This window comes from Gracilinanus agilis, chromosome 2 (assembly GCF_016433145.1).
Source record: "Gracilinanus agilis isolate LMUSP501 chromosome 2, AgileGrace, whole genome shotgun sequence".
Lineage (NCBI taxonomy): Eukaryota > Metazoa > Chordata > Mammalia > Didelphimorphia > Didelphidae > Gracilinanus > Gracilinanus agilis.
In genome coordinates this window covers 572,976,197-573,002,195 of record NC_058131.1, presented here as the reverse complement: position 1 = coordinate 573,002,195, position 25,999 = coordinate 572,976,197, and the positions used below count along the sequence as shown (strand labels likewise).

The following is a 25,999-nucleotide window of genomic DNA, read 5'->3' as shown; positions in this document are numbered from 1 at the left end:
ATGGGAGAGATTAGGTTTAGATCAACATCTCACACCCTACACCAAGATAAATTCAGAATGGGTGAATGACTTGAATATAAAGAGGGAAACTATAAATAAGTTAAGTGAACACAGAATAGCATACTTGTCAGATCTCTGGGAAAGGAAAGACTTTAAAACAAAGCAAGAGTTAGAGAAAATTACAAAATGTAAATTAAATGGTTTTGATTATATTAAACTAAAAAGCTTTTGTACAAACAAAAACAATGTAGTCAAAATCTGGAGGGAAATAACAAATTGGGAAAAAATCTTTATAAGGAAAAACTCTAACAGGAGTCTAATTACTCAAATATACAAGGAGTTAAATCAATTGTATAAAAAAATCAAGCCATTCCCCAATTGATAAATGGGCAAGAGACATGAATAGGCAATTTTCAGATAAAGAAATCAAAAGTATCAATAAACACATGAGAAAGTGTTCTAAATCTCTAATAATTAGAGAAATGCAAATCAAAACAACTCTGAGGTATCACCTCACACCTAGCTGATTGGCTAAAATGAAAGAAGGGGAGAGTAATGAATGCTGGAGGGGATGTGGCAAAATTGGGACATTGATGCATTGCTCGTGGAGTTGTGAACTGATCCAACCATTCTGGCTGGCAATTTGGAATCATGATCAAAGGGGTATAAAAAAAATGCCTGCCCTTTGATCCAGCCATACCATTGTTGGGTTTGTACCCCAAAGAGATCATAAATAAACAGACTTGTACGAAGATATTTATAGCTGTGCTTTTTGTGGTGGCAAAAAACTGGAAAAGGAGTGAATGTCCTTCAATTGGGGAATGGCTGAACAAATTGTGGTATATGCTGGTGATGGAATACTATTGTGCTAAGAGGAATAATAAACTGGAGGAGTTCCAGGTGAACTGGAAAGACCTCCAGGAACTGATGCAGAGCCCGAAGAACATTGTACACAGAGACTGATATACTATGGTAAAATCAAATGCAATGGACTTCTGTACCAGCAGCAATGCAATGACCCAGGACAATTCTCAGGGATTTATGGTAATGAACGCTACCCACATTCAGAGGAAGGACTGCAGGAGAGGAAGCATGTAAGAAAAACAACTGCTTGAACACATGGGTTGGGGTGGACATGATTGGGGATGTAGACTCGAAACTACCACACCAATGCAACTATTAACTATTTGGAAATAGGTCTTGAACAAGGACACATGACAAAACCAGTGGAAATGTGTGTTGGCCATGGTGGGGGGGAGTGAGGGGGGTGAAGAGGAAAGTAGAAGCATGAATCATGTAACCATGTTAAAAATGAATATTAAGGGGCAGCTGGGTAGCTCAGTGGAGTGAGAGCCAGGCCTAGAGACAGGAGGTCCTAGGTTCAAACCTGGCCTCAGCCATTTCTCAGCTGTGTGACCCTGGGCAAGTCACTTGACCTCCATTGCCCACCCTTACCACTCTTCCACCTATGAGACAATACACTGAAGTACAAGAGTTTAAAAAAAATGAATATTAATAAATGTTTAAATTAAAAAAAAGGGGCAGCTGAGTGGCTCAGTGGATTGAGAGCCAGGCCTAGAGACTGAAGGTCCTAGGTTCAAGTCCGGCCTCGGACACTTCCAGCTGTGTGACCTTGGGCAAGTCACTTGACCCCTACTGCCCACCCTTACCACTTCTGGGCCAAGGATGGTCCCTAGCCCGGATGAAAAAGGAGGAGGGTTGGGCGTGGGGCTAGCAACCCCACCCTGTAAAAACTACATCTGCTAAAGAAACTGCAACCTAAAGTAGGGGCAGCTGGGCTAGCTCAGTGGATTGAGAGCCAGGCCTAGAGACGAAAGGTCCTAGGTTCAAGTCCGGGCTCAGACACTTCCCAGCTGGATGACCCAGAGCGACTGTGTGTCCCATTGCCTACTGGTTGTGGCCCTATGCTCCTAGAATGGAGTCCCAGGATAAAAAAAAAAATCTATAGAACAAATAAAAAAAAATGCCTGCCCTCTGATCCAGCCATACCATTATTGGGTTTGTACCCCAAAGAGATCATTAATAAACAGACTTGTACGAAGATATTTATAGCTGTGCTTTTTGTGGTGGCAAAAAACTGGAAAAGGAGGGTATGCCCTTCAATTAGGGAATGGCTGAACAAATTGTGGTATATGCTGGTGATGGAATACTATTGTGCTAAAAGGAATAATAAACTGGAGGAGTTCCAGGTGAACTGGAAAGACCTCCAGGAATTGATGCAGAGTGAGAGGAGCAGAGCCAGAAGAACATTGTACACAGAGACTGGTAAAATCGAATGTAATGGACTTCTGTACTAGCAGCAATGCAATGACACAGGACAGTTCTGAAAGATTTATGGTAAAGATCACTAAAAAATAAAAAGTTATTAAATAAAAAAAAGAAATTGAAGGAGTGCCCATCAAGAAAATACAAAGTAATATAAGGAAGAAGCACTAATAACTGAGAGACAATCAGAAAAGGCTTCATATGTGAGGTGGTATGTATACTGTGTGAATGACAGTAATGTGTGAAATAAGTCTGGGAATGTAGGTTGAAGCCAGATTGTGGAGGCTTTTAAAAGTCAAACTAAGGAGTTTATATATTATCAGAGTATATGAGAGCCCTGGATGATTTTTTTAAAAACCTTTATCTTCCATCTTGGAGTCAATACTGTGTATTGGCTCCAAGGCAGAAGTGGTAAGGGTAGGCAATGGGGGTCAAGTGACTTGCCCAGGGTCACACAGCTGGGAAGTGTCGGAGGTCAGATTTGAACCTAGGACCTCCCATCTCTAGGCCTGGCTCTCAGTCCATTGAGCTACCCAGCTGCCTCCCTGGATGATTTTTGAGTAGTGGAGTGACATGGCTTGTGCCTTAAAAAGATGTTGTAAAAATTTTTTTAATTAAACTTTATTTTTTTTCAGTCAATGAAGATCTGTCTTCTTTCCTTCCAATCTCCCTCCCTCCACCCTATCCCTGAGAAAACATTAAAAATCCCTGTTAAATGCATGTATAGTTAGGCAAAAACAAATTCCCAAACTGGCCTTGGACTTCTCCCCTCCAACCCCGACTCAAGTTTCAATCTGTACTGTGAATCTACCTCTTTATCAGGAGACAGGTAGTATGTTTCATTTTGAGTCTTTTAGAGTAAGGATTGGCCATTAAAGTTACTGAGTCTTTCTGGGCTGTCTTTATAATATTGTTATTATGTATAAACTGTTCTACTTGTTTTATTCTGCATCATTTCATACAAGTCTTCTCGTGTTTTTTTCTGAAACCATCCTCTTCAGTTATCATGGATAATACTATGTAATATCATGTCCTCATAATCACACAGGGTTAACCTCATAATGCATGGGATCCTGTCCTAGGCATTCTTCTTTTCTCTCTCTATACTACTTCACTTGGTGATCCTATCACCAACATTCATTTATTTCTATTCTTATAATTTCATTATCTACTCCTAAAATTCTGAATACTACTGGAGAAAGTTTCATTAACTGTGCTGATTTGGTCTAATATGAAGTCATGCTATCTAAAATGACATGATGCTTGCTGCACATGGCAGTCCTTTTATTCTGATTGACACATATCCTCCAAGAGTTAGCTGTTCTAAAAAATTAAGGCCTACAAATACCAGTCCTACGTCTCCCTCCTAGGAATGATGCTATATCTTACTTTACTGAGAAAATTGACAGCATCTGTTATGAGCTATGTCATTTCCCCTATTCTCAACCTTGTCACCCTTTATAGCTTCCACAATACTCTCTTCTACTCTAGTCACAAAAGAAGAGGGGGTAGGTTCTTATCATCAAAACAAATCTCTACTAAATGCCTTTGTGCCCTCTAAAATGCCTTTGACCTATTCTGTTTATTTATTATTATTATTATTTTAAACCCTTACCTTCTGTCTTAGAATTAACACTAAGTATTGATTCCAAAGCAGAAAAGTGGTAAGGACTAAGCAATGGGAGTTAAGTGACTTACCCAGGGTCACACAGCTAGGAAATGTTTGAGGCCTGATTAGAACCCAGGACCTTCCATCTGTAGGCTTGGCTCTCAATCCACTGACAGACCTAGCCACATCCAGCTCTGGGAATTTGTCTCAATCACAACCCTTCTCAGATCTAAACTACTACTGTTTCTACTACTATTTCTATATTCTAGTATTCCTACTATCCCTATATATCAAATGAGATAACATCTGTAAACCCTTAGCATAGTGCTTAGAATATTGCAGGCACTATATAAATGCTTATTTTCTTTCCCCTCCTTATTCAGAAAAAAACTCTTTCACTCAATCTTAGTCTTATCTCACTCTTCCCTTTATACCAAACTCTAAGAAAGAGTCATCTATACTTGCTGCCTCCACTTCCTCATTGCTCACATACTTCTCAATTCCTCCTTGCAATCTGATTTATTTATTACTATTACTGTATTGAAACTGTTTTTTCAAAGATTACCAATGATCTTTCAATTACTAAACACACAGATCTTTTCCCAAACCTCATTCTATTTTGGTTTTGATACTATCAACCAGCTCATCCTCCTAAACATTCTCTTCTTTCTCTAGGTCCTATGACACTGACCTATCTTGGTTTTCCTCTGACCTATCTAATCACTACTTGTATGGAAGAGGATCACTTTTGGGTCCTATCTTCTTCCAGCTCAACATTTTTTCCCATGATGATCTTAACTGCTCCCATGCTTTCAATTATCATGTCTTTGCAAAAGATTCCCAAATTTACTAGGCCTATTTGCTATGAACTATATTACATTGCTGGATAAGGAATGACTCAAAATCAACTCAAGTTAAACAAAATGTTCCCCTTTAGTCCTACCCTCTCCAAATGTCCTTAATTTCTTTTGAGCATATTATCAGTTCTACTTCTACAAAACATTTTGAATCATTCCACTTTTACAGAGACATTATGCTAGTTCAGGTGCTTACCACTTCTCACTTGAACTATTTTAATAGCCTCCCAATTGGTGTCCCTGACTCTAGTCAGTGTCTCAGTGTCTCAGTGTCTCTCTCTCATCCACTTTCCATAAAAACCAAAATAATCTTTCCTAAAGCTAGGTTTCCTGACCTTTTTCGGAATAGACCCTTTGGCAATCTAGTAAAGTCTATGAACCCTTTCTCAAAATAATGCTTTCAAATAAATAATACAATGTAGAACTGAAAATGAAACTAATGAAATATTAGTTGTCAAAATATTTTTTAAAACCAAATTCACGGCTTCAGGTTAAGAAACCCTTTTCTAGGGGGCAGCTAGGTGGCTTAGCGGATTGTGAGCCAGGCCTACAGGCAGGAGGTCCTGGGTCCAAATTTGGCCTCAGACACTTCCTACCTGTGTGAACCTGGGCAAGTCACTTAATTCTCCATTGCCTAGCTCTTATCACTCTTCTACCTTATCAATACACATATTGAGTATAGATGGAAGGATAAAAAAAAAAGAAACCCTGTTCTAAAACAAAAGTTCTGTCAGTTGTACAAAAATATTTAGAGCTACACTCTTTGTAGTGGCAAAAAATTGGAAAAATGAGGGGATGTCCTTTAATTAGGGAATGGCTGAACAAACTGTGGTATCTGTTGGTGATGGAATATTATTGTGCTATAAGGAATAATGAACTGGACCAATTCCATGTGAATTGAAACAACCTGCAGGAATTGATGCAGAGTGAAAGGAGAAGAATCAAGAGAACCATATACACAGAGACACATACACTGTGGCACAATCGAATGTAATGGATTTCTCTACTAGGAGCAATGCAATAATCCAGGACAATTTTGGGAGATTTATGAGAAAGAATGCTACCCACATCCAGAGAAAGAACTGTGGAGAAGAAAAACAACTGTTTGATCACATGGTTCAAAGGGGATATGATTTGGGATGTAGACTCTAAGCAATTACCCTAATGCAAATATTAATAATATGGAAATAGGTCTTAATCAATGACATATGTAAAACCCAGTGGAATTACTCATTGGCTTTGGGGGTCAGAGGAGGGGAGGGAAAAAACATGAATCATGTAACCATGGAAAAATATTCTAAATTTTAAAAAATCTTCTCTTTGCAAAAGAGAAACTGTCTCTAAAAATAAAATGCAAACAAGTAACCTCAGCATTTAAAAGCTGTGTGCTTTATCTTTAATAACTTGGTTCCAACACTGTCCATTACATTTGATCTGAGTTTTACTGCCTTTTAGTATTATCTATATTTAAGATATTCAAACTTACTTTTCCATAATTATTTTATATTTACTACTCTTCAAAAAAATCTTTATTTCCAGTTAACTTGGTCTACTAACATTCCAAAATTGTCATTTCGCCTTCTGGGTTTGAAATGTTTATTTGGTAGGTCAGTCAACAAGCATTTATTAAGCATCTACTGTGTGTCTGATACTGTGCTGAGTGATAGAGATACAAAGGCTAAAACCAGTCCCTGCTTTCAAGGAGCTCCCAAATGGAGAGACAACATGCATTCTATATATAAATAAGAATAGAAATCAGGGATGAGAGAGTAAGGAATCAAGGATAATGTCTAGGTTAGATGCCAAGGTAACTGGGAGGATGGTGATGTCTTTGAAAGTAATAGGGAAGTAAAAAAGAATGGAAGGGGGCAGTTACGTGGTTCAATGGATTGAGAGCCAAATCTAGAGATGGGAGGTCCTAGATTTGAATCTGATCTCAGATATTTCCTAGTTGTGTGACCCTGGGTAAGTCATTTATCCTCTATTGCCTATCCCTTACTGCTCTTCTGCCTTGGAACCAATACACAGTATTGATTCTAAGACAGAAGGTAAAGGTTTAAAAAAAAAAAAAGGAATGGAGGGCTTAGAGTTCAGTTCTAAGCATGAATTTAAGATATCTATAGGATATCCAGTTTAAGATGCCCAAAAGATATCTCAAAATGTTGAGAGTGGAGGGTAAGAGAAAAGTTAGGGTTGTTTAATTAATAAGGGAACTGTAACCATAGAGATAAATGAATCTATGGAAGGTAATGTGATGCAGTTTTGCTTTCTGGAGTTTGTTACCCATGGTCAACAGCAAAGCATCAGAGGTCCCCTGAGAAGCACTAAAGGTCCACTGGGGCAGTGGTCTGCCCTGTCAGAAGGTTCTTCTGCTTTCACTCTCACTTTTTTATTTTTTGTAGGGGTTTGGGGGAAGTACCAACCTGAGGGGTAGGAGCAGGAAGAGAGAGTATATGGGGTTAGTAGGTATTCTTTTATATACATAGTTTCAGCCACCCACTGTAGGTCTTGGGAGTGTATTCCCCATGGATATGGGGTCTCTACTGTATATAGGGAGAAATGAAGGGTTCAGAACAGAGCCATGGGGACAAGTTTGACCTGGCTGAAGATCCAGCAAAGGAGACTAAGAACAAACTGCCCTTATCACTTAGAATATTTAGTTTCCTTCAAGGCTTGGCTCAGGAGCTACTTCCTAAAGCCTTTTCTGACCCTCTCCCCACATTGTTAGTGTTTTTTCTCTGCTCAAATTACACTGCAATATACTTATCTGCACATGTTTGATTATGTGTACAAATTGGCTTATATACATTGATGAGATATCTCATAGATCCGCTGAGATTGAAGTATGCCTGTTTACCAGACTCAAACCAAAAGAATAATTGTATTGGATGGCACCAGAGGATCATTCTTCCAAGAAACTACATTAAAAATTCAATATGTTAATTCTTGTAATTCTCCTATATTATGATATCATAATTGATGGGGATAATGGAAAAAATTGTACTAAAGTGAATCTTGTGATTCACCTAAGGCCACACAATTGGGCCTGGCAGAGCTAAAAGAAACTAATACCTAATTTCACAGACTTGTTTACTGGATTGGACCAAGATGACTTACCTTAGTGAGGCATTTCTTTATGGAAGCATGGGGGAAGTATTTCTTTCTTACAAACTACAAAATTAATTTTTTCATTACACTTGCTTTTCACTTGCAAATAACTGATATGAGCTAAATTTTTCTGTAAACTGAATGAGGAAGGGAAAAGAATATTATATAGCATCTACTATGTGGCAGGAACTTTTGTAAGTGCTTTACAAATATTACTTCATTTAATCCCCACATCATCCCTGTAAAGTAGTTTTTATAATTATCTCCATTTTGCAGTTGAGGAAACTGAAATAAACAGAAGTTAAGTAACTTGCTAGGTTCACACAGCTAGTAAGTATCTGAGGTCAGATTTGAACTTGGATATTCCTGACTCCATGTCCAATGTTCTGTTCCCTGCACCACGGAATGTCAATATTTTTTATTTATCTATGTGATAATGACAATGATGAGATTGTCCAAGTGGATGGGATGGTGAACCTATTTTCTAACTAGAAAAAATGGCCCACCAAAATGATTATGCACTCAAATAAAATGCAACTAAAGTTTTTTCCTTAAAGAAAAACTGAACATTTGACCTTCTTAATTTTTTTAAATGTGATGCTTTATATTTTTAAAGAGCATGTACATATATACATATATTTAAAAGAATATGTGTATATATGTATATGTATATACATGTCAGTCTAGTTTAGAAATAGGAAACAAAATATTATGTTATTATTAGGACAATAAAGTCTAAATAACTTATTTAAGTTTAAGCATGTTCTTGGTAGAAGACCATTTGTTTTTTAAATATCAGTCTAGCTAAATATGGCTGGCTACTTGATAATAAATTCTTTGGTTATGACAATCTACCAAATGTGACCCTCAGTCCTGCATGGTGGTTCTGCTTTTGCAGATGAAATAGGGGCAGAAGGTATTAAGAATAATAATTTTTTACACATAAAATTTAACTTATCTATTATTCTTTAAATATGAAATGTTTGTTCAATGACCAACAAGTGAACAAGGAATAAAATTATATCAATCTTGACATTAACCTTATAAATAAAGCCAAATAACAGAAGGGAGTAGCAGCTAAATAGAAGGTATGGGGTAGGCCAGGCCAATATAATAAAAATAACAATTTAACCTAATTTACTTATTCAATATCCTACCAATTGAAATGTCAACAGATTAATTCCTTAATCAAGCTAGAAAAAAGTGAAATTCACATGGAGAAGTAGGTCAAGAATCTCAATCTAGTGAAAAAAAAAAACCAATAAACCAGGAAAGTGGGGAACCTATCAGTATCATTTTCTATGGTACACAACAAAATAGTAAACCTCAAAGCAATCTGCTATTGGTTAAGAAATAGAGGTTAAATAGTAGAAAAGATTAAAGCACACACAGAGAGCAAAAAACCTAGGAGCCTAGTGTTCAATAAACTCAAAGATCCTAGTCCCTGAGTTAAAGACTCACTCAGTATTTAGCAAAAACATTTGGGAAGGGGGCAGCTGGGTAGCTCAGTGGATTGAGAGCTAGACCTAGAGACAGGAGGTCCTAGGTTCAAATCTGGCCTCAGACACTTCCCAGCTGTGTGACCCTGGGCAAGTCACTTGACCCCCATTGCCTACCCTTACCACTCTTCCACCCATAAGTCAATACACAGAAGTTAAGGGTTTAAAATTAAAAAAAAAAAAATTAAAAAAAAAACATTTGGGAAGACTAGAAAACAGTCTGGCTTAGAAATTAGGTAAATACTAACATTTCATACCATATACCAAGATAAACTTCAAATGCATACATGACCCAGACATTAAAAGTGATATTATAAGAGTAAAGAAGAAAATTTCAATTCTAAGGATAGAGGAAGAAATCAAGACCAAACAAAGGGCAGAGAATACCACAGAAAATAAAAAAGAGATCATTTTGATTATATAAAATAAAAAATATTTTGCAAAAAATAAAACAAAATCCAAAACAACTAAAATTAAAAGCCAAGCAGATAACCAGGGGGGGAGGAGGGGGAAGAACCCATTTATAGCAAATTTCATTGATAAGGATATCATTTCCAAGACATACAGTGATTCTTTCTATATAAGAACTTACTTTTAAGAATAAAGATCATTCTTCAACTGATAAATAATCAAATAACTTGAATAAGAAGGTTTTAAAAGAACAAATCCAAGCTATCAATAACCATATGAGAAAATGTTCCAACTCACTAATAGAGAAATACAGAGGAAAACAATTTTGAGGGCTCACTTCACATCTATCAGATTGGCAAACCTGACCAAAGAAAGATAACCAATCTTGAAGGGGCTATAGGAAAATACGCATGTTGATGCAATGATGGTGGTGAACAGTTATGAATTGTTACAGCTGTTCTGAAAGCAATGAAAATTTGATTATATTTAAATAGAAAAAGATATGTGTGAATCATTCCTGAATCAGGTATTTGATAATTTGGACCTCAAACTTTTTAGATGGAAAAAAATCAAAATGAATTCAAAGCTAGAGGGAAAAACAAGGCATGGTATAAAATTTTAAAACTCCAATCTGACTTATTTAAGTTACTGTATAAAAGGTGGAAAATAGGTGGAGTAAAGAATATCTACACGAATTATAATAATTTCAATAGAAGTTTAACTGATATAAATAAATAATCATAATGAGACCCAAAAAGACGAAAAAAGTATGCCAAGTCAGGAAACATTGGACAGAGAGATGTGGAAGCCAAAGGCAATGCAAATTTAGAAGATAAGCTCATTTATAAAATATTAAAAAGAAAGACAGTAGAAAAATTACAAGCAGAAATTGCCTCATAAAAGAGCAAGCAGCAATAAAAGAAAAAAAAAAAACTGCTGGAGGAAAGTTTGGTGAGAGACTCATTAATTAAGCCAAGTCATACCACAGACCATGAAACTGTAAAGAAGACAGCATAAAAGATTAAAAAAGATGTGATTTCTTACCACTGAGAACTGTGGGATCACTATATTTGCATTTTAATATCACAATTTATAGACTGTTAAAGAATAATAATGAAGAAATCATATATGAGAAAAACAGGATTAGAGAAAGAGATAAAAAAGAGAGTTGGTGTGGGAGGGGACAAAATTTTGCAGACATCAGGGAAGTGATTCCCAAAGTACCTGAAAGAAGGGAAGATATCAAAGGTGTGGGGAAAATGTTAGACCTTGTTATTACCTCTGCAAAGGTGACTGAGAGAACATGAAAAATTATTGATCTATAAGTTTACTTTCTATTATACTAAAATGTTAAAAGAATACTCCACACATGATCCAAAGATCTAGAGAATATAAGAACCCATAGTCCAAAATTACTATTTAAAAGCATAGAATTCTGTAGAGCAAAATGACATCTTTAAAAGGATGATCTGACCTACTAGTTGTTTTCCCAATTTGTCCTGTCTCAAACTTGAGTAGGCCAAATCTCATACATTTATTTAATGGTATCTTTTCCCCTGGATACTTATCTTCAAGATCCCAGTCAAGTTTGTCAACCTCTTTCATAGAACTTTCCCTCAACCCCCGAGTTGAATATTCTTTCTCCTTCAATTTCTTATGGAATTCTACCCAGATCCCTTCTTTATACTGATTATATTCTACTTTCTATGATACTTTAAAATTTAATTTTATTAATTGAAAAATATTATTTAATCAATTAATTTAGAATATTTTTCCATGCTTACCTGATCCCTGTTCTTTCCCATGCAATTCCACTGGGTTTGTCATACTTTTTTAGATCAAAATTTAGAGATGGAAGGGAAATCAGAGGTCATCTAGTCCAAATGTTTATTTTACAGATGAGGAAATTGAGGAGAAATTTGAAATGACTTGCTCAAGATTAAACAGTATTACTCAAATTTAAATCCTCTGATTTCAAAACCAGTGTTCTTTATACTACATTCTGTGATTACTCCACTTTTGTACATATCTTATTCTTGTGTTAAACTGTAAGCTGCTTGGCACCAGGGACTCTTCATACCCCCATATCTATCACAGTTCTTTGCATATAGAAGATATTTAATAAATGTTTGTTAAATTTATCATGTAGGATCAGAAATCTAGAATGAGAAGGAACATCAGAGGCCATCTAATCTAACTCCTTCATTTACTTGTGAGGAAAATGAATTCTAGGGAGATTAAATGACTTTCTAAATTTATACAGGTAGTAATCATCAGAGATGGGATTTGAACCAAAGTCTTTTGATTGAAGAACAGGCATCTTTCTATTGTTCTGGACAATAACAAAATATTTATATCAATTCTTTATATGTTTTGAACAATGACTACATTAATTACTTTGTCAAATATTTCAGCTGCTTTCCTTTTCATATTTAGTTTGTAATAGTGCACTGTCAATCAATAAACATTTATTAAGTATCAATTATGTGTAAGGTATCAGGCAAAGTGCTGGAAGCACAGAGCAGAAATATTTTATTTATAAAGTAGGGCCCCCCTTATCTGCTGTTCTGTTTTTCATGGTTTCAGTTGTCTCACATGGTCAAATATGAATTGTGGAAGGTCTGCTCTAAGCAGGGTCTTCACTAATCCCCTAGATTCTTTCACTTTTACTTTTTAAAGGTTTCTTGGCGAGTGGGACTGCAGAGCACCACAATGAGGGATAGGAGTAGGGTATTTGCTTATCTCTGTGGTTTCAATCATCAGAGATAGGTCTTGGAACATATCATCCATGGACACAGGGGCCCTTCAGTATATATTCAAACACATTTGTCTTTTTTGATTCTTCAATGGTTAGAAATTTGTCTCTCTTCCAAAATGGGAATAAATATGCTACTTGCTTTCTCCTCCTCTAAAGATTAGTTCATTATGTTTTAATTCGCTGACAACTGGAGTTTAGTGCTTTGCTGTTTACTAGTTGTGTGACGCATGGGCTTAACTTTAACTTAACTTCTCTGAGTCTCAGTTTTATTACCTGTAAAATGGGAATTATAACATTTGTAGTACTTAAGTCATAGAGCTGCTGTAGCCTCAAATGAAAGCACTATGCAAACTTTAAAGTATTATATAAATGTCAGTTATTTAAAAACTGTTATTGGGGGCAGCTGGGTAGCTCAGTGGATTGAGAGCCAGGCCTAGAGACTGGTGGTCCTAGGTTCAAATCCGGCCTCAGACACTTCCCAGCTGTGTGACCCTGGGCAAGTCACTTGACCCCCATTGCCTACCCTTACCACTCTTCCACCTATAAGTCAATACACAGAAGTTAAGGGTTTAAAATTTAAAAAAAAAACCTGTTATTGTATTAGGTGTGAAATTATGTAAAAACTTCTCCATGTTGTTATCTAACTGCTCCAAAAATATTTATTAAATAATTTTCTTCATCATTGCTATTTACTTTTGATTCTTATCTATGCAGTTTTTTATACGTTATCTACATTCATTTTTGTTATGTCTAGTCCATTGATGAATTTTTCTATTTTAAATTCATTAGCATATGATTTTGATAAACTGTCATTGTCATATTTTAAAATCTTGAATTGTACCTATCATTATTCCCCTTTTTAAAAGAAAAATAAGATGAAAAATAGCTATCTCATTTCTTTCTGATTAAATCAATTTGGAATATTCTATAATAAATGATCTATAAGGAATTTAATTGGCATTATGTTATTTTACATATTAATTTAATGTAGAAGTATTGTTATCTATATTATATTTAATTGTACTCAGTAAAGAGCTAGATATTGCTTTCCATTTATTCATGTCTTGCTTTATTTATCAAACGAGGGGAAATTTATACTTTTTATATTATAAATATTTTTATTTTTTATATTTTTATATTTTTTATTATTTTTATTCTTATTATTTTATATTATTTTTATAATATAATTCAATAATTTAATAATGTAAGACTTGACTTATTTTATTGTTTATTATAAATTTTTATATTATAAATAAATTTTATAATTTTATTTGCCTAAATTTTTATTACTTTTGTTTGGTGCTTTAAATGGAATCTCCTCTTTTTACTCTGTTCTCTAGTTATGTCATTATACAAGAACACATTTTTGAGGATTTATCTCATATCCTACAACTTTGATGAATATGTTACGCTTTGTAATTTTTTATTTGATAGCTTTAGATTTAGGTATATGGTGATGCCATCTGAACTTTTAAAATTTCATTTCCTATTTTACAGTTACAATTTTTCTAATAATTACTGTTTTTTCCCTACTGCTTTCAAACATACCCAAGTTTTCTCATTCTTACAGTACTCTCCGTAGATTCCATCAAACCCTCAGTCTATCATCTTATAGCTTTCTTCCCTTTCTCAGACAAACTGAAAGCTGTCTACACTTACAGCTTCCACCACCTTTCTTTTCACTTATCCTTAAATCTTTATAATTTGGTTTCTAACCTAATCACTCAACTGTAACTATTTCTCCCAAAGTTAACAATGCTCTCTTAACCCTCAAATTTGATGGTCTTCATTCAGTTTTAACCTTTCTCAACCTAGCTATTGCATTTGACACTTTTCCCTAAGAGATTAGTCTTTTACCTATTTAATTGCTCTTTCTTATTAGTCTTTTGCTGGCTCATTTTCCATTTGAGGGATCCCTAACTGTGGGTATTCTTTAATGTTCTGTTCTAAATCCCCTTCTCTCCTCTCTCCATAATCCTCTCTGCAATCTCATTAGCCCCATAGATTGAATCTTTATGCAGATGACTCCTAGATCTACATATCCAGATCCATTCCCTCCCCTTGTACTTGAGTCCCATATCACTAAATGACTATTAAATATTTCATACTGAATTTCTTAAACTTAACATGTTCCAAACAGAAATTATTATCTCTGCCCCACCCCCTCACTTCCAAACTTTCTTCTTTCTGTTGAAGAAACCATTGTCCTTCCAATCTCACAGGTTCTTAATCTCAGTATCCTTCATGAAGACAGAATAGTGCAGAAAAAATACTCTTCTTAAGAGGTAGAAGACTGCATGAGGCACAAGCCCAGTTTTAATATTTATCTGACGAAGTCTAACATTTCAAAGTCATTTATTCATTTATAAAATGGACAGCAAAATGGTGTGGTATAGTAAAGAGAAGACTACAGTCAGGATAACCCAGTTCAAGTCTTGCCTCTTGATACATAATGATAATGTGAACTAGGGCAAGCAATACTCTCTAGGGCTTCAGGCAATTCTATACAACTCTCCAAGTCTTTAAGTTGCAGAGCAGCTGCCAATCTGCATTGGTAGGGGGATATTTTCTCACCAGGGATCTCCTATGTTGATAAAATCATAGATATGAACAAAAAAAAACAAATAAAAAATGAGAATAAAAGTTCCATTATCTACTTCATATGGCTGTTATGAAGAAAGTATATTTTTGATCTAAAAGCCCTTTATAGACCTCAACACAATGTTTTTTGTCATTATTATTATGAGTGGCTATTTTTTTTTTGTTACTGATCATCAAGTTTGGGTATTAAAGTCATATTCTTTTACTGGGGTGCAATTTTTATAGCCGTTTCTGGTGGGATGAATTTCTACTTTAAAAGTGTGAAAAAAATTTCTCATGACTCTATCAAAACTAGACGCCTATTCTGGGGTGGGATGGGGCCCAGTTAGGGAAGAGAGAGTATAATTCTTTAATAACTTTTATTATTTGTTCCTTTCTTAATAGCCTATTCATAGTTCTCTATTTCCCCTTTTATCAGCCTAGTATTTCTTGGGTACTAAACTCCCACTTAACAGTAAGACAAATTACATTAAGTGGTTCATTATCTTCACTGTGAACACCATAATATATATTTCACAACCACATCAACTGAGAATAAGCTATAATAATGACTCAGGTCTGGAGAACATGAATAGACTTTAGATGCTGTTTCACCATCTATAGTAATACTACTTTTAATTTACATAGTGCTTTGTACTTTTTTTCAAAGTGCTTTTACATACAGTGTCTCATTTGAATTCTCCTAATAACATTAGGTATAGAAGATACTGTTATTACTATTTTACAGATGTGAAAACTGAGGCCCAGAAAAGTTAAATGATTTGCCCAAGATAAATAACAATGAGTCATTGGCAGAATTATAACAAATTCAGGTCTCCTTATACTTTCCACTATATCATGCTGCTTCACATTCAAAATTTCTATTTTATTTATTGCCAAAAAAGAGAGAGAAGAATACAGTTTATAAATTCTGAGTAAAACATTTAACATGGCAAGTATTGGTTTCACAATATATCTTATTAACAACACTTTGTACCCTCTCAAAAAAAAAATGATTTCTTACTTGGAGCAGGTAGTACCCCACTGGATCGTTTATACTTGCTCTCTTTTAAAATGGAAGTGATTTTATATAGATGTCGGAAACCTGTTTTGCATTCTGAGGCAAAAATAAACTCTATTTCATCTTCATGACTTTGGGGGAAAACATGAAAGATGTCATGGATCTGCAAAATAAAAAACTGAATTTACTACATATACCATTTTAAATGTCTTTCTACATACAAAATAAAATAACTTGATGTTTTAAACAAAATAATTTTATTTATATACCTTAAAGTATAAGAAGAAATTACTAGCACTAACAGGCATATTGAAACTACAACTACAACTTTTGCCTGTCTTTCAAACTCCAAACTAACTTGTATTTTTCCTTTCTGGAAATAAAATTGTAGTAGAAAAGTTATTTGCTAAAAAGGTGGAAGAAGTTTCATCTTCAAAATATGACTATAATAAAAAAAATTTCAAATTCCTTTTTAAATTCAATATTTTAAAGTTCATTTTAAAAAAACATATCTACCTATCTATACCTATATCTATATCTATCTATAAGCATATAGATAGATATAGATATAGATAGATATGTATGTATGCATACTTGATTTAAACTACTTCTGAGAGAATTTGAAAATTAAAAAAAAAACTTCCAAAAATATGCTATTATGTTTGCTATAGTTCTCCCCTCCTGAAAGAAGAATAGTACAGAGCTCTAGAAAATATTCTCTTAAGGTCATTTCAGTAAAGCTGACTTTGCTGAGGAACACATGTAACTGTATACCAATACCTGATGTTTCCAGGAACGACTGAAAATAAGCAACCCAGGAGATGCCATTTCAATGGCATCAACTTTCTATGTACATACCTGTTTAATTCTGGGACTGTTTTTAGTAATCTTTGTGGCATGTTTAATGTTTTAACAAACATCTACTGAAAATGAAAGTTTTCTATTTATTTTCAGTGAGAAACTTGCTTATTAGAAAGGGAAGAAAACACATAATCTTAAATGAAAGAAAACTGAAAGTTTTACTTCTAGAGACTGAAAACAAAATTTCCTTGAAGTAATCAATTAAGAGTAAACTAAAATGTTTCTGAAATGTTAAAAACTAGAGAAATATATCTTTTCTTTGGATTTTTCTCCTTTTAAACCCATTTTGACAGTTGACTATAAGAAAATCAATGTTTGTTACAATGTTATGGAAATATTTAACAAACAATTATAGAAACAAATCATACATTTATCCAGATGTCTGTTGTTTCTTCATAAATAATGAGTGGTGTCACAGAATCAGGCACTGAATCTATGAGTTTCTGTCGTTCCATTGCATCATCTTCTACTGGGATAAATAGTGCAGGGGATATTAACACTATCTGTAGTCGGGTTTGGGAACGATCTAGTAGGATGGACCAAGCACTATTAATGTAAAAAAAGAAGAAAAACTGATTAGAAAATAAGTTAGACATAGTTTTAAGAATATACAATATTAACCTCAAATTATTTGCTAGAAAATGAAAAGATATTTTTCAGTGATGAAGTGAAAAGAGAATTATAGAACCAGTTGATTGTATATACTTATCAAAGGCAATTAAGATGTATCCTTTTTTAAAAAATTAAGAACATTTATCAGGTATCCTAAAAATTTCTTTCTCTAAATTCTCAATAACATATAATCTTTCAAATGTTTTTTTCACTTTAAAGGTAACATATTACATAACTGCATGCAGTTCCTTTATACCATAATCTAGATGTAAAGTTTGCTTCTATATTAATTTTAAGATAATTACATATGTACCTGTAAATAATAAATTTAACTAAAGTGAAGGCTTAAAAATTATCTTGAGAAAAATGATAGCTCTAAATTCAAATTTGATCATTTTAATCTGAGAAATCAATGTTTAAGGTTGTAATAGAATTAAAACACAATATATGTCGTCTCTTTTTTGATCAATGAGTCAGCTCAATTCTTTGTATTACAGCATTAATATTTCTGCTAGCAGACACTTTTCCAAACAAAAAAGCATATTCATACTGAAAGACGAATCTATAAATAAAAATGTTTCTAAACCTATGGATCCTAAGCTAGATATAAAGAGGAGATAACTTAACATACGCACTATTTTCCCTCTGGAGTCCATCCAGCTCGGGCAATATACTCAACTCCTTCAAACAGAACCTCAAAGGGTTGTACTAGTTCCTTATCCACCACATCTGCAATCTGTTAAAATCAATAGCAATCAAGTTATAAAGGATTCAATCATCAACTAATAACTATCTAATTTATGGTGTTATGAAAAAAGCACTAGATTCAGTCAGAAGTATGGAGTTGAGTCCAACTTCCAATACTTGGTTGGATGACCATAAGCAAGTTACCTGTCCCCTCTGTAACTGAGTTTCCACATCTAAAAAATATAGGATGATAGAATTTATACTATTTACCTCATAGGAGTTATTAGGGGAAAAGTCCTTTATAGACTATAAAGCACTACATAAACATGAAAGATTATTGTAATCATTTCCTAAAATATATTTCATTCTTAGGTAACTAAATAAGGGAGTGAGGATTATGCAGGACACTAGTAAAAAGACCTAATACTAATCTGTTAGGAACTCACAAAAGAGACCTTTTATGCCTACCAAAAGATCTAGCCAGAGAATCAACATAGGCTAAATCTAGAGTTGTTCAACTTTGTGTGTGTGTGTGTGTGTGTGTGTGTGTGTGTGTGTGTGTGTGTGTGTGTGATATATCCCTTTGGAAGTCTGGTAAAGCCCGTGGACCCCCTTTCAGAATAATGTTTTTAAATGTACAAAATAAAATACATGGAATTAAAAAGGAAACTGATTATTTTAAAATATAATAGTGGATAGCTAACTAGCTAATAATCAGAAAATAATGTTATAAATTTACCCTGGTCTCTAGGGGGAAAACCCCTTAAGATTGAGAAATAATAAAAAAAAATTTTTTTAAAGTTCACAGACTCCATTAAGAACCAATGGTCTAAAATATCTCTTCCAAGCCTATACACTGCCCATGATATGTGAAAATAAAAGCAGAAACATTTGCATTTGTGGCTTCTAAGTATATCCTCTTGTATTCTGCTCAAAAACATACTTATAACATTTATTGTGTTTTCTCTCTGCCATTATACTTCTATTCCTTTTAAATACTGATAGAAAACATTATTTTTTCACTAAAGTACACAGATATATTGTAAACTAAAATATAATTTTGTAATACAGATCACCCAAAGGTCATGAAGCAGTACAAGAGAAATCTGTGGTGTTATACTCAAATGGGTCTGTGATCTTATGGATTTGAATATTCCTTCCATTATACAGCCTGATCCCATCTATAGCTGCCTCTTATCTGTATCTTTCTATAAGTTTACCAGAGAAGGTCCACCCAACATAGAATAGGCCTTATTAATTTTTTCCTGACATAAGAACATCAATGGAGTACATGAGCTCTCCATTGTTTATTTGCTGTATTAAATCATCATGTGGCTCTGCTAGAAAGGTTTCAAGTTCTGGTTGAATAGTGGCCTTCATATCTCATGTCAAAGGCCCACTCTAGCTGATTTCAGAGAAAGGGTCACCACCAACTTAGTCAGTGAAGAATTTTTCAACTCTGGTAATTCTCTATTTATTAAATTACAGAGGGGTTGCAATCTACATTGGCCCATACTTCAGTGAAAATTATAGATCCATAAGATATTAAAATCCTTTATATAAATATTATCGATCCATTGCCTAATAATACAGGGCTTTGCCAGTGGATGTTCTCCATTTAACATACAGAAAATAATGTGTTGTTTTATACTAGTGTCTGGGAAAAAACTAATATAGAGAGGTAATAGCAGATGATGGAGATTACTCTCTCTATACATATATCCTCAAATTTTTAAGATGAAAATTGCCTCTACTTTGAAAAATAGGAAACCAAATCAGCTTTAAACAATAACTTGTTCTTTAAAAAGTCCACAGATTTATTCAACAGGCCTAATAAATTAGCTTATAATGCTTACTTAGTGTGAAGGTTATAAGGAATCACAAGATTTATAAAATCACAAATTATATGTGAAAGACTATAGAATATTTTTTGGAAACCATCCAGGAAAAACCACTATAGTTTGACAAAGTATTACTGGATGTATCAAATGCCAAACTGCTGAAACAGCATTAACTCCAAACGTTCTACTCACGTCCTTGTTGTCTAAGAACAGAAATTACAGAAGGAGAAACTAGTGGTCAGCTATTTTTAGAACAAGAAACATAATATAAATTAGTTATTTTTAGAATAAAACATTTATTCTTTTTTGAAGTTGTATAATGGTAATAGAGTTTTATCTCATTAGAAACCCAAAGTTGATTGCCTACATGCATATGTTCCAGGAAAACTGCTATTTTTTTCTCTATAATAAACACACTAATTCACAGTAGACTTGTTTCCATGTGTGATTTCCAACCCAACAGGGTTCAACCAAATGTTAAATGAATTTAGAAAATAAACTTATAATTTAACACTTACCCTTCCCTCGGCATCAATTATTACTTCTGACATCTTAAAAGTGACTTTTGGATTTGCTGTGCCTTTTTAGAAAAGATATTAATAATGAGTTGTATCCAAATTAATACATAACCAGCATTTCACAAGCTAGACATTTGGACCAGTTCAATGTTATCAATAAATATTGAAAAAGTGGCACTATTATTTATGTCAAGTATTTTTCTGGAGCAAAACAACATGATATTATCATATATTACTACTTTTGATGTATGCAAAAAAGAAGAGGCTACCAAATATGTTTTAATATTTGTATACATTCTACTTTTACAGTCATATATTTATAAATTATATTTTTATAATTAAAATCTTGAAAATAACATAAAAGTGAAACAGATAAGATGTACTCACTTAATGAGATGATAATAATAGCTAGCACTTTAAGGTTTGCAAATCACTTTATAAATATTTCATTTTACCCTCAACAACCACCTTGTGAAGTAGATGCTGTTATTATTCCTATTTTACAAATAAGAAAATGGGCAAACAGAAGTTAAGTGATTTGCCCAGGGTAATGTAGCTGGTAAGCACTTATGGACAGTTTTCTTGATAATACAGAAAAATACACCACTTCCCAATTGCTAATAATAGCCAGCCCAGCATTATATGTGAAATAACATGATTAGTACTAAAACACAGTTTAAGAGGTAAAAATAAAGGAAAAGAATTGAAAATTACCCATGAGTTCAACGTGTACTAAATTTATTAGTATAAAACTAAACCTAACTTTACTAAAAACTTGGTAATAAAAAACAAGCATTGAAGATTCAGATAATTAGAAATTCTGATCTAGGAGAGGAAACTGTGAAATTAAATGCCAGGAAAAGGACCTACCTGTTTTGGGATATCGGAATGAATCTGTCCTTCTGGTCTCTAACATGGGGGATGTAACATGAATAATTTCCACCTCTGATTCATCATTTTCTTCATATAGAATTCGAAGAACTTTTCCTCCATTGGGAGCTTAAAAGTAGTTTATGATTTTTATATTCAGAATAAATTAAAATCAAAAATCTCCTAGTATTATTTTACACAACTAGTAATATATATATGTATATATATGTATATATATATGAAACTGTCATTAGATAAATGTAATGATTTTTGTTATAGTGTGTATGAGCTTGTTCTGTGTAAGTTTAAATAATTTAATTATATGTATTTTCAAGACAAACAAGAAATAAACATTTCTGATGCACCTACGGTTTGGCTTTTATTTTGTTTAAAATGTTTAAAATAAGTTACATGGCTTTCAAATATTTTTCATGGTTGTCAATTCCTGTAACAAATGTTGTTACAAATGGACTGCCAGTTTAATATGTCAACAGTAGTATGTCAACCAAAAAAAATCCATGAAGGTATTTGAAGACCTCATTAAGAAAGGTATGGTGTCCAGAATGGGATAGGCAATAGTCTTACTGTACTCTAGCTACGTCATAGAATCTCTCAAGTACTACTTTGAGTTCTGAGTGCAAGATTTGAGGAAGGATACTGACAACTTATGGTATGTCAAAAAGAAGATGATCAACATATAAGAAAAACAACTGCTTGAATGCATGGGTCGGGGTGGACATGACTGAGGGTGTGGACTCGAAACTACCACACCAATGCAACTACCAACAATTTGGAAATAGTTCTTGATCAAGGACACATGACAAAACTAGTGGAAATGCGCATCGGCCATGGGTAGGGGGAGTGCGGGGGGGTGAAGGGGAAAGTAGGAGCATGAATCATGTAACCATGTTAAAAATGAATATTAATAAATGTTTAAAAAAAACAACAACAAAAAAAGAAGATGATCAGCATGGAGTGGTGAATGGTGATCATGCTATGTAAGGATAAGCTGAAGGAACTACAAGTGTTTAGATCTAGAAGAGCCTATTGAAGGGGGTCATTAGAATAGTCTTCAAATTCTGAAGGACTACCACATGGAAGAAAGATTAGACACAGGGCAAAATGAGGAGCAATGGATGGAAATTACAGAGAAATAAATTTTGGTTCAATGTAAGGAAAAACTTCTTTTCAATCTGAACTGTCCCAAAGTAGAATGGATATGGAGAGAGGAGGCAGAAGGTTCCTTTTCACTGGAAATCAAGCACAGAATAACTCCTTCTTAGGAATGTAGGAGAAAAGATTACTGCTTATGTGTAGATTGGACTAGATGACCTCCAAGAACCCTTCTAACTCCAATATTCTGGGAATAGTCTTTATAGGAAAAAAGATTGCCAAACCCTAACTAATAGCCTATTTATCTCAAGCAATATTTTATAAAACAAGATTCTAGTATAACAAAAGAAGCATAGTCTATTAAAGTGTTCTCCAACTTTTTAAAGTCAACTAGATAGAAATTTGTGAATTCCCCTGGACATACAGGACAAAAGGTTTTTCTCCACACCCATTCAACTTAGACCAATCCAATCATTTGTTCACCCCCACCCTCACTTATGCATATTTGCATATATTATATGTATATATACACATATACACACATCCTCTTCCCTTTTCCATCAGTTACTACATTTTTTATGAAAATTAGCAAGGTGTCATGAGAGGATCCAGGACAATGAAATATAAGAATGTTTTTCATAACATGAAGTTGTCCTACTGCAGTAACAGGAAAATAATGACTTAGGGTTTAATGTAATGAAATTTGTTCTATTTTATCTAATTAATGTTTTGCATAGAGAAGGCCAAATCCTGATTTTTATCACTCTGAAATCTTTACTGTCACTATCTAAGATTTAGAATCTGGACACCTTACTAAACATCAATGTAATAGACGAATCTTAAAATTATTTTTCTGTTTTCCAGTGAATGGGCTAGAGATTTAAACACTTACTTGGTTCAGCCTCTGGACACCACCAATAGCCAGAATATCTATCAAACTCTTCCTGAAGGACAAAGGTAGCAACCCCAGCTGATCTTGGGTCCTCTTCCATGTTAGCAAGCTCTGAATAAAAATAAAAGGCATCATCATCACAGGTAGCCTTGAATTTCTGAAGCCAGAAAGCAGTGTAACTATTTTATTCTGCATTTTTCTTTTACTAATATTTATATAAGAACACAAATAATCTTCATGGTGAACTAGTATACATAGAAATAATAGTAATTGCCATCATCAACAGAGACTTACATAGCACTTTAAGGTTAAAGGCACTTTGCTTGTAACAATCCTATGAAATAGATAATAAAAATATCTGCAATTGGTACTGAGAAAATTGAGGCTCAGTCTCAGGGAAGTTAAATGAATTCTCAAGCTCACAAAGTCTCTAAGTTGAGGAAGTGGGTTTCAACGTGTCTTTCCAGAGTCATTCATTATATATACTATTCCTTTTCTCATACTCTGTTGTTGAGCCAAATTGTCCCTCTCTCTGTTCTTCCAATGTTACATTCCAGCTCTTATTCTTACACTGACCATTCCCATATCTGGGATGCATTCCCTACTCACCTTTATCTCATAGAATACCTATTGTCCTTCAAGACACAGCTCAAGTACAACCTTTGAACAGGATGTGTTTACGAACATCCTATGCTATTAGTTCAATCCCTCTATTCTGCACTTGTTTACTCTATATATAATTGTATGTGTATATGTTGTTCTCTTCTCCCTTTCCCTTCAGCTCTGGTTCTGAGAGCGGGGAGATTTGTTTCATATTTTTGTCTTTGTATACATCCATAGTGTCTGGAACACAGTAGGTGCCTTAATAAATGCTTATTGAGTTCATTTTTTCCTACCTCCTTAAGTGAACAGTTAAGTTCTCTAAGGGAAGGGAATATGCCTTATAATTCCATTGTGTCTCTGTACACCACCTAATCAGAGGACTTTAAATTACAGATATTTGACAAATGTTATTCACAGAAACACTGAATAAAATTTGATTGTTAGAATTGTAACCAAGTATCTAACAGGCTACAAATGATATACTATAAACAAATGCAAAAAATCTTTACTAGTAAAATCAGTTTTTTCTTGAGTCACCAGAGAGGTCAAAATTAAAATGTCTACTCCAGGCAATTTAATGACTTCTGGCATATCATCAACAGCCACATCAATTAATATTTACTGAGCACATCCTAAAAAGTTACCCTATTACTTCAAGTGGAGGAAGGAGAGACAAGAATCTAAACATCCCAATATTCACTTTTGGACATATTTATTCCTGCCTTATTCTTCTCCTCATTCTTCTTACATAAATTTGGATTGGTCTCCATTTCTTAACCACTAGCCTCATCCCTTGTAATTCAAAACTAAGACCTATCAGTTCACTCTCATAAACAAATTTATCCCATTTCTATTGTTATTATCCTATCCAAGAGCTTATCTCAAATCTGGATTGGTCTGTCATTTCACATGATTGACAATCTTGACCTAACTTTTCTATTCTTTCTCAATATGAAGTTTTGTCCAATGAGAGCAGTCTCCTCATTGTACACCATGCTTACTCCTACTTCATATTTTTATCTATGCTGCCCCTTATGCCAAGAACACCTTCACCTCTCTTACCTTATCTAAATCTTAAATATTTCTCAATGTCTACCTCAAGTCTTACCTCCTTCATATAGCCTTTTCTCACCACTCCAGCTTGTAGCTTTTTAAAACTCCCATTGCAATTAAGAGCCTGATTCATATAATAGTAGCACTTGATTATATGATAAATACTTGTACATTTATAGCACTTCACACTTTTTAAAGTGACTTTACATATGGTAATGACAACATTATCCATATAATAATAACACTGTGTGATAATATGACATATTTTATCTCAATTTGAAAATGAACAAACTGAGGTTAGGGTGAGGTTAAATAACTTGTCCAGGGTCATGCAAATAAATCATTGGCACCATGTGGACTATAATCTAGATCCTTTGATTTTTGGATCAGTGAATTTTCTACTATGCCAACTTGTTTCTTCAGAGTCATATAATGCTCCAGAAACTGTTTTGTATGTCTTAGGCCTTTCTCCCCAATAATATGACAAACTATGAAGGACATGAATGGTGATTTTCACTTCTTTGGGATCGCCCAGAAGTCTAGACATATAATAAGGGCCCCATAAAATATATGTTGGCTAGAAAACCCATCCTGAGGAACTAGACTAGGGTGTTACATTTGCAAAGCAAAACATTATGACAAATTATAAAACATAATTACTAGCAATATATTAATAGTATATATTAATACTCAATACTTCAAAAACATATTATTGTATCTACATTATAGCTAACTAAAGACCTATGTCCATAGTGAAGAATGAACAATGTAAAAACTAAAGAAACATAATAATACCTTATACTTGTGTAGGATTTTAAGA

At 33.9% G+C, this 25,999-nt stretch overlaps 1 protein-coding gene across 2 annotated transcripts in view; it reads right to left on the bottom strand.

Annotated features, from left to right (window-relative positions):
- DPP8 (dipeptidyl peptidase 8) overlaps positions 1–25,999 on the bottom strand; it is a 78,447-nt gene that overhangs the window by 32,434 nt on the left and 20,014 nt on the right. For both annotated transcript variants that reach the window (XM_044665343.1, XM_044665344.1), the window contains 6 exons: positions 23,524–23,634; positions 21,519–21,647; positions 20,649–20,710; positions 18,238–18,338; positions 17,359–17,536; positions 16,133–16,292 (listed from right to left, as the gene is read on the bottom strand). In XM_044665343.1, coding sequence (XP_044521278.1) covers positions 16,133–16,292; positions 17,359–17,536; positions 18,238–18,338; positions 20,649–20,710; positions 21,519–21,647; positions 23,524–23,634 — 741 coding nt within the window. The remainder of the gene's footprint in view (positions 1–16,132; positions 16,293–17,358; positions 17,537–18,237; positions 18,339–20,648; positions 20,711–21,518; positions 21,648–23,523; positions 23,635–25,999) is intronic.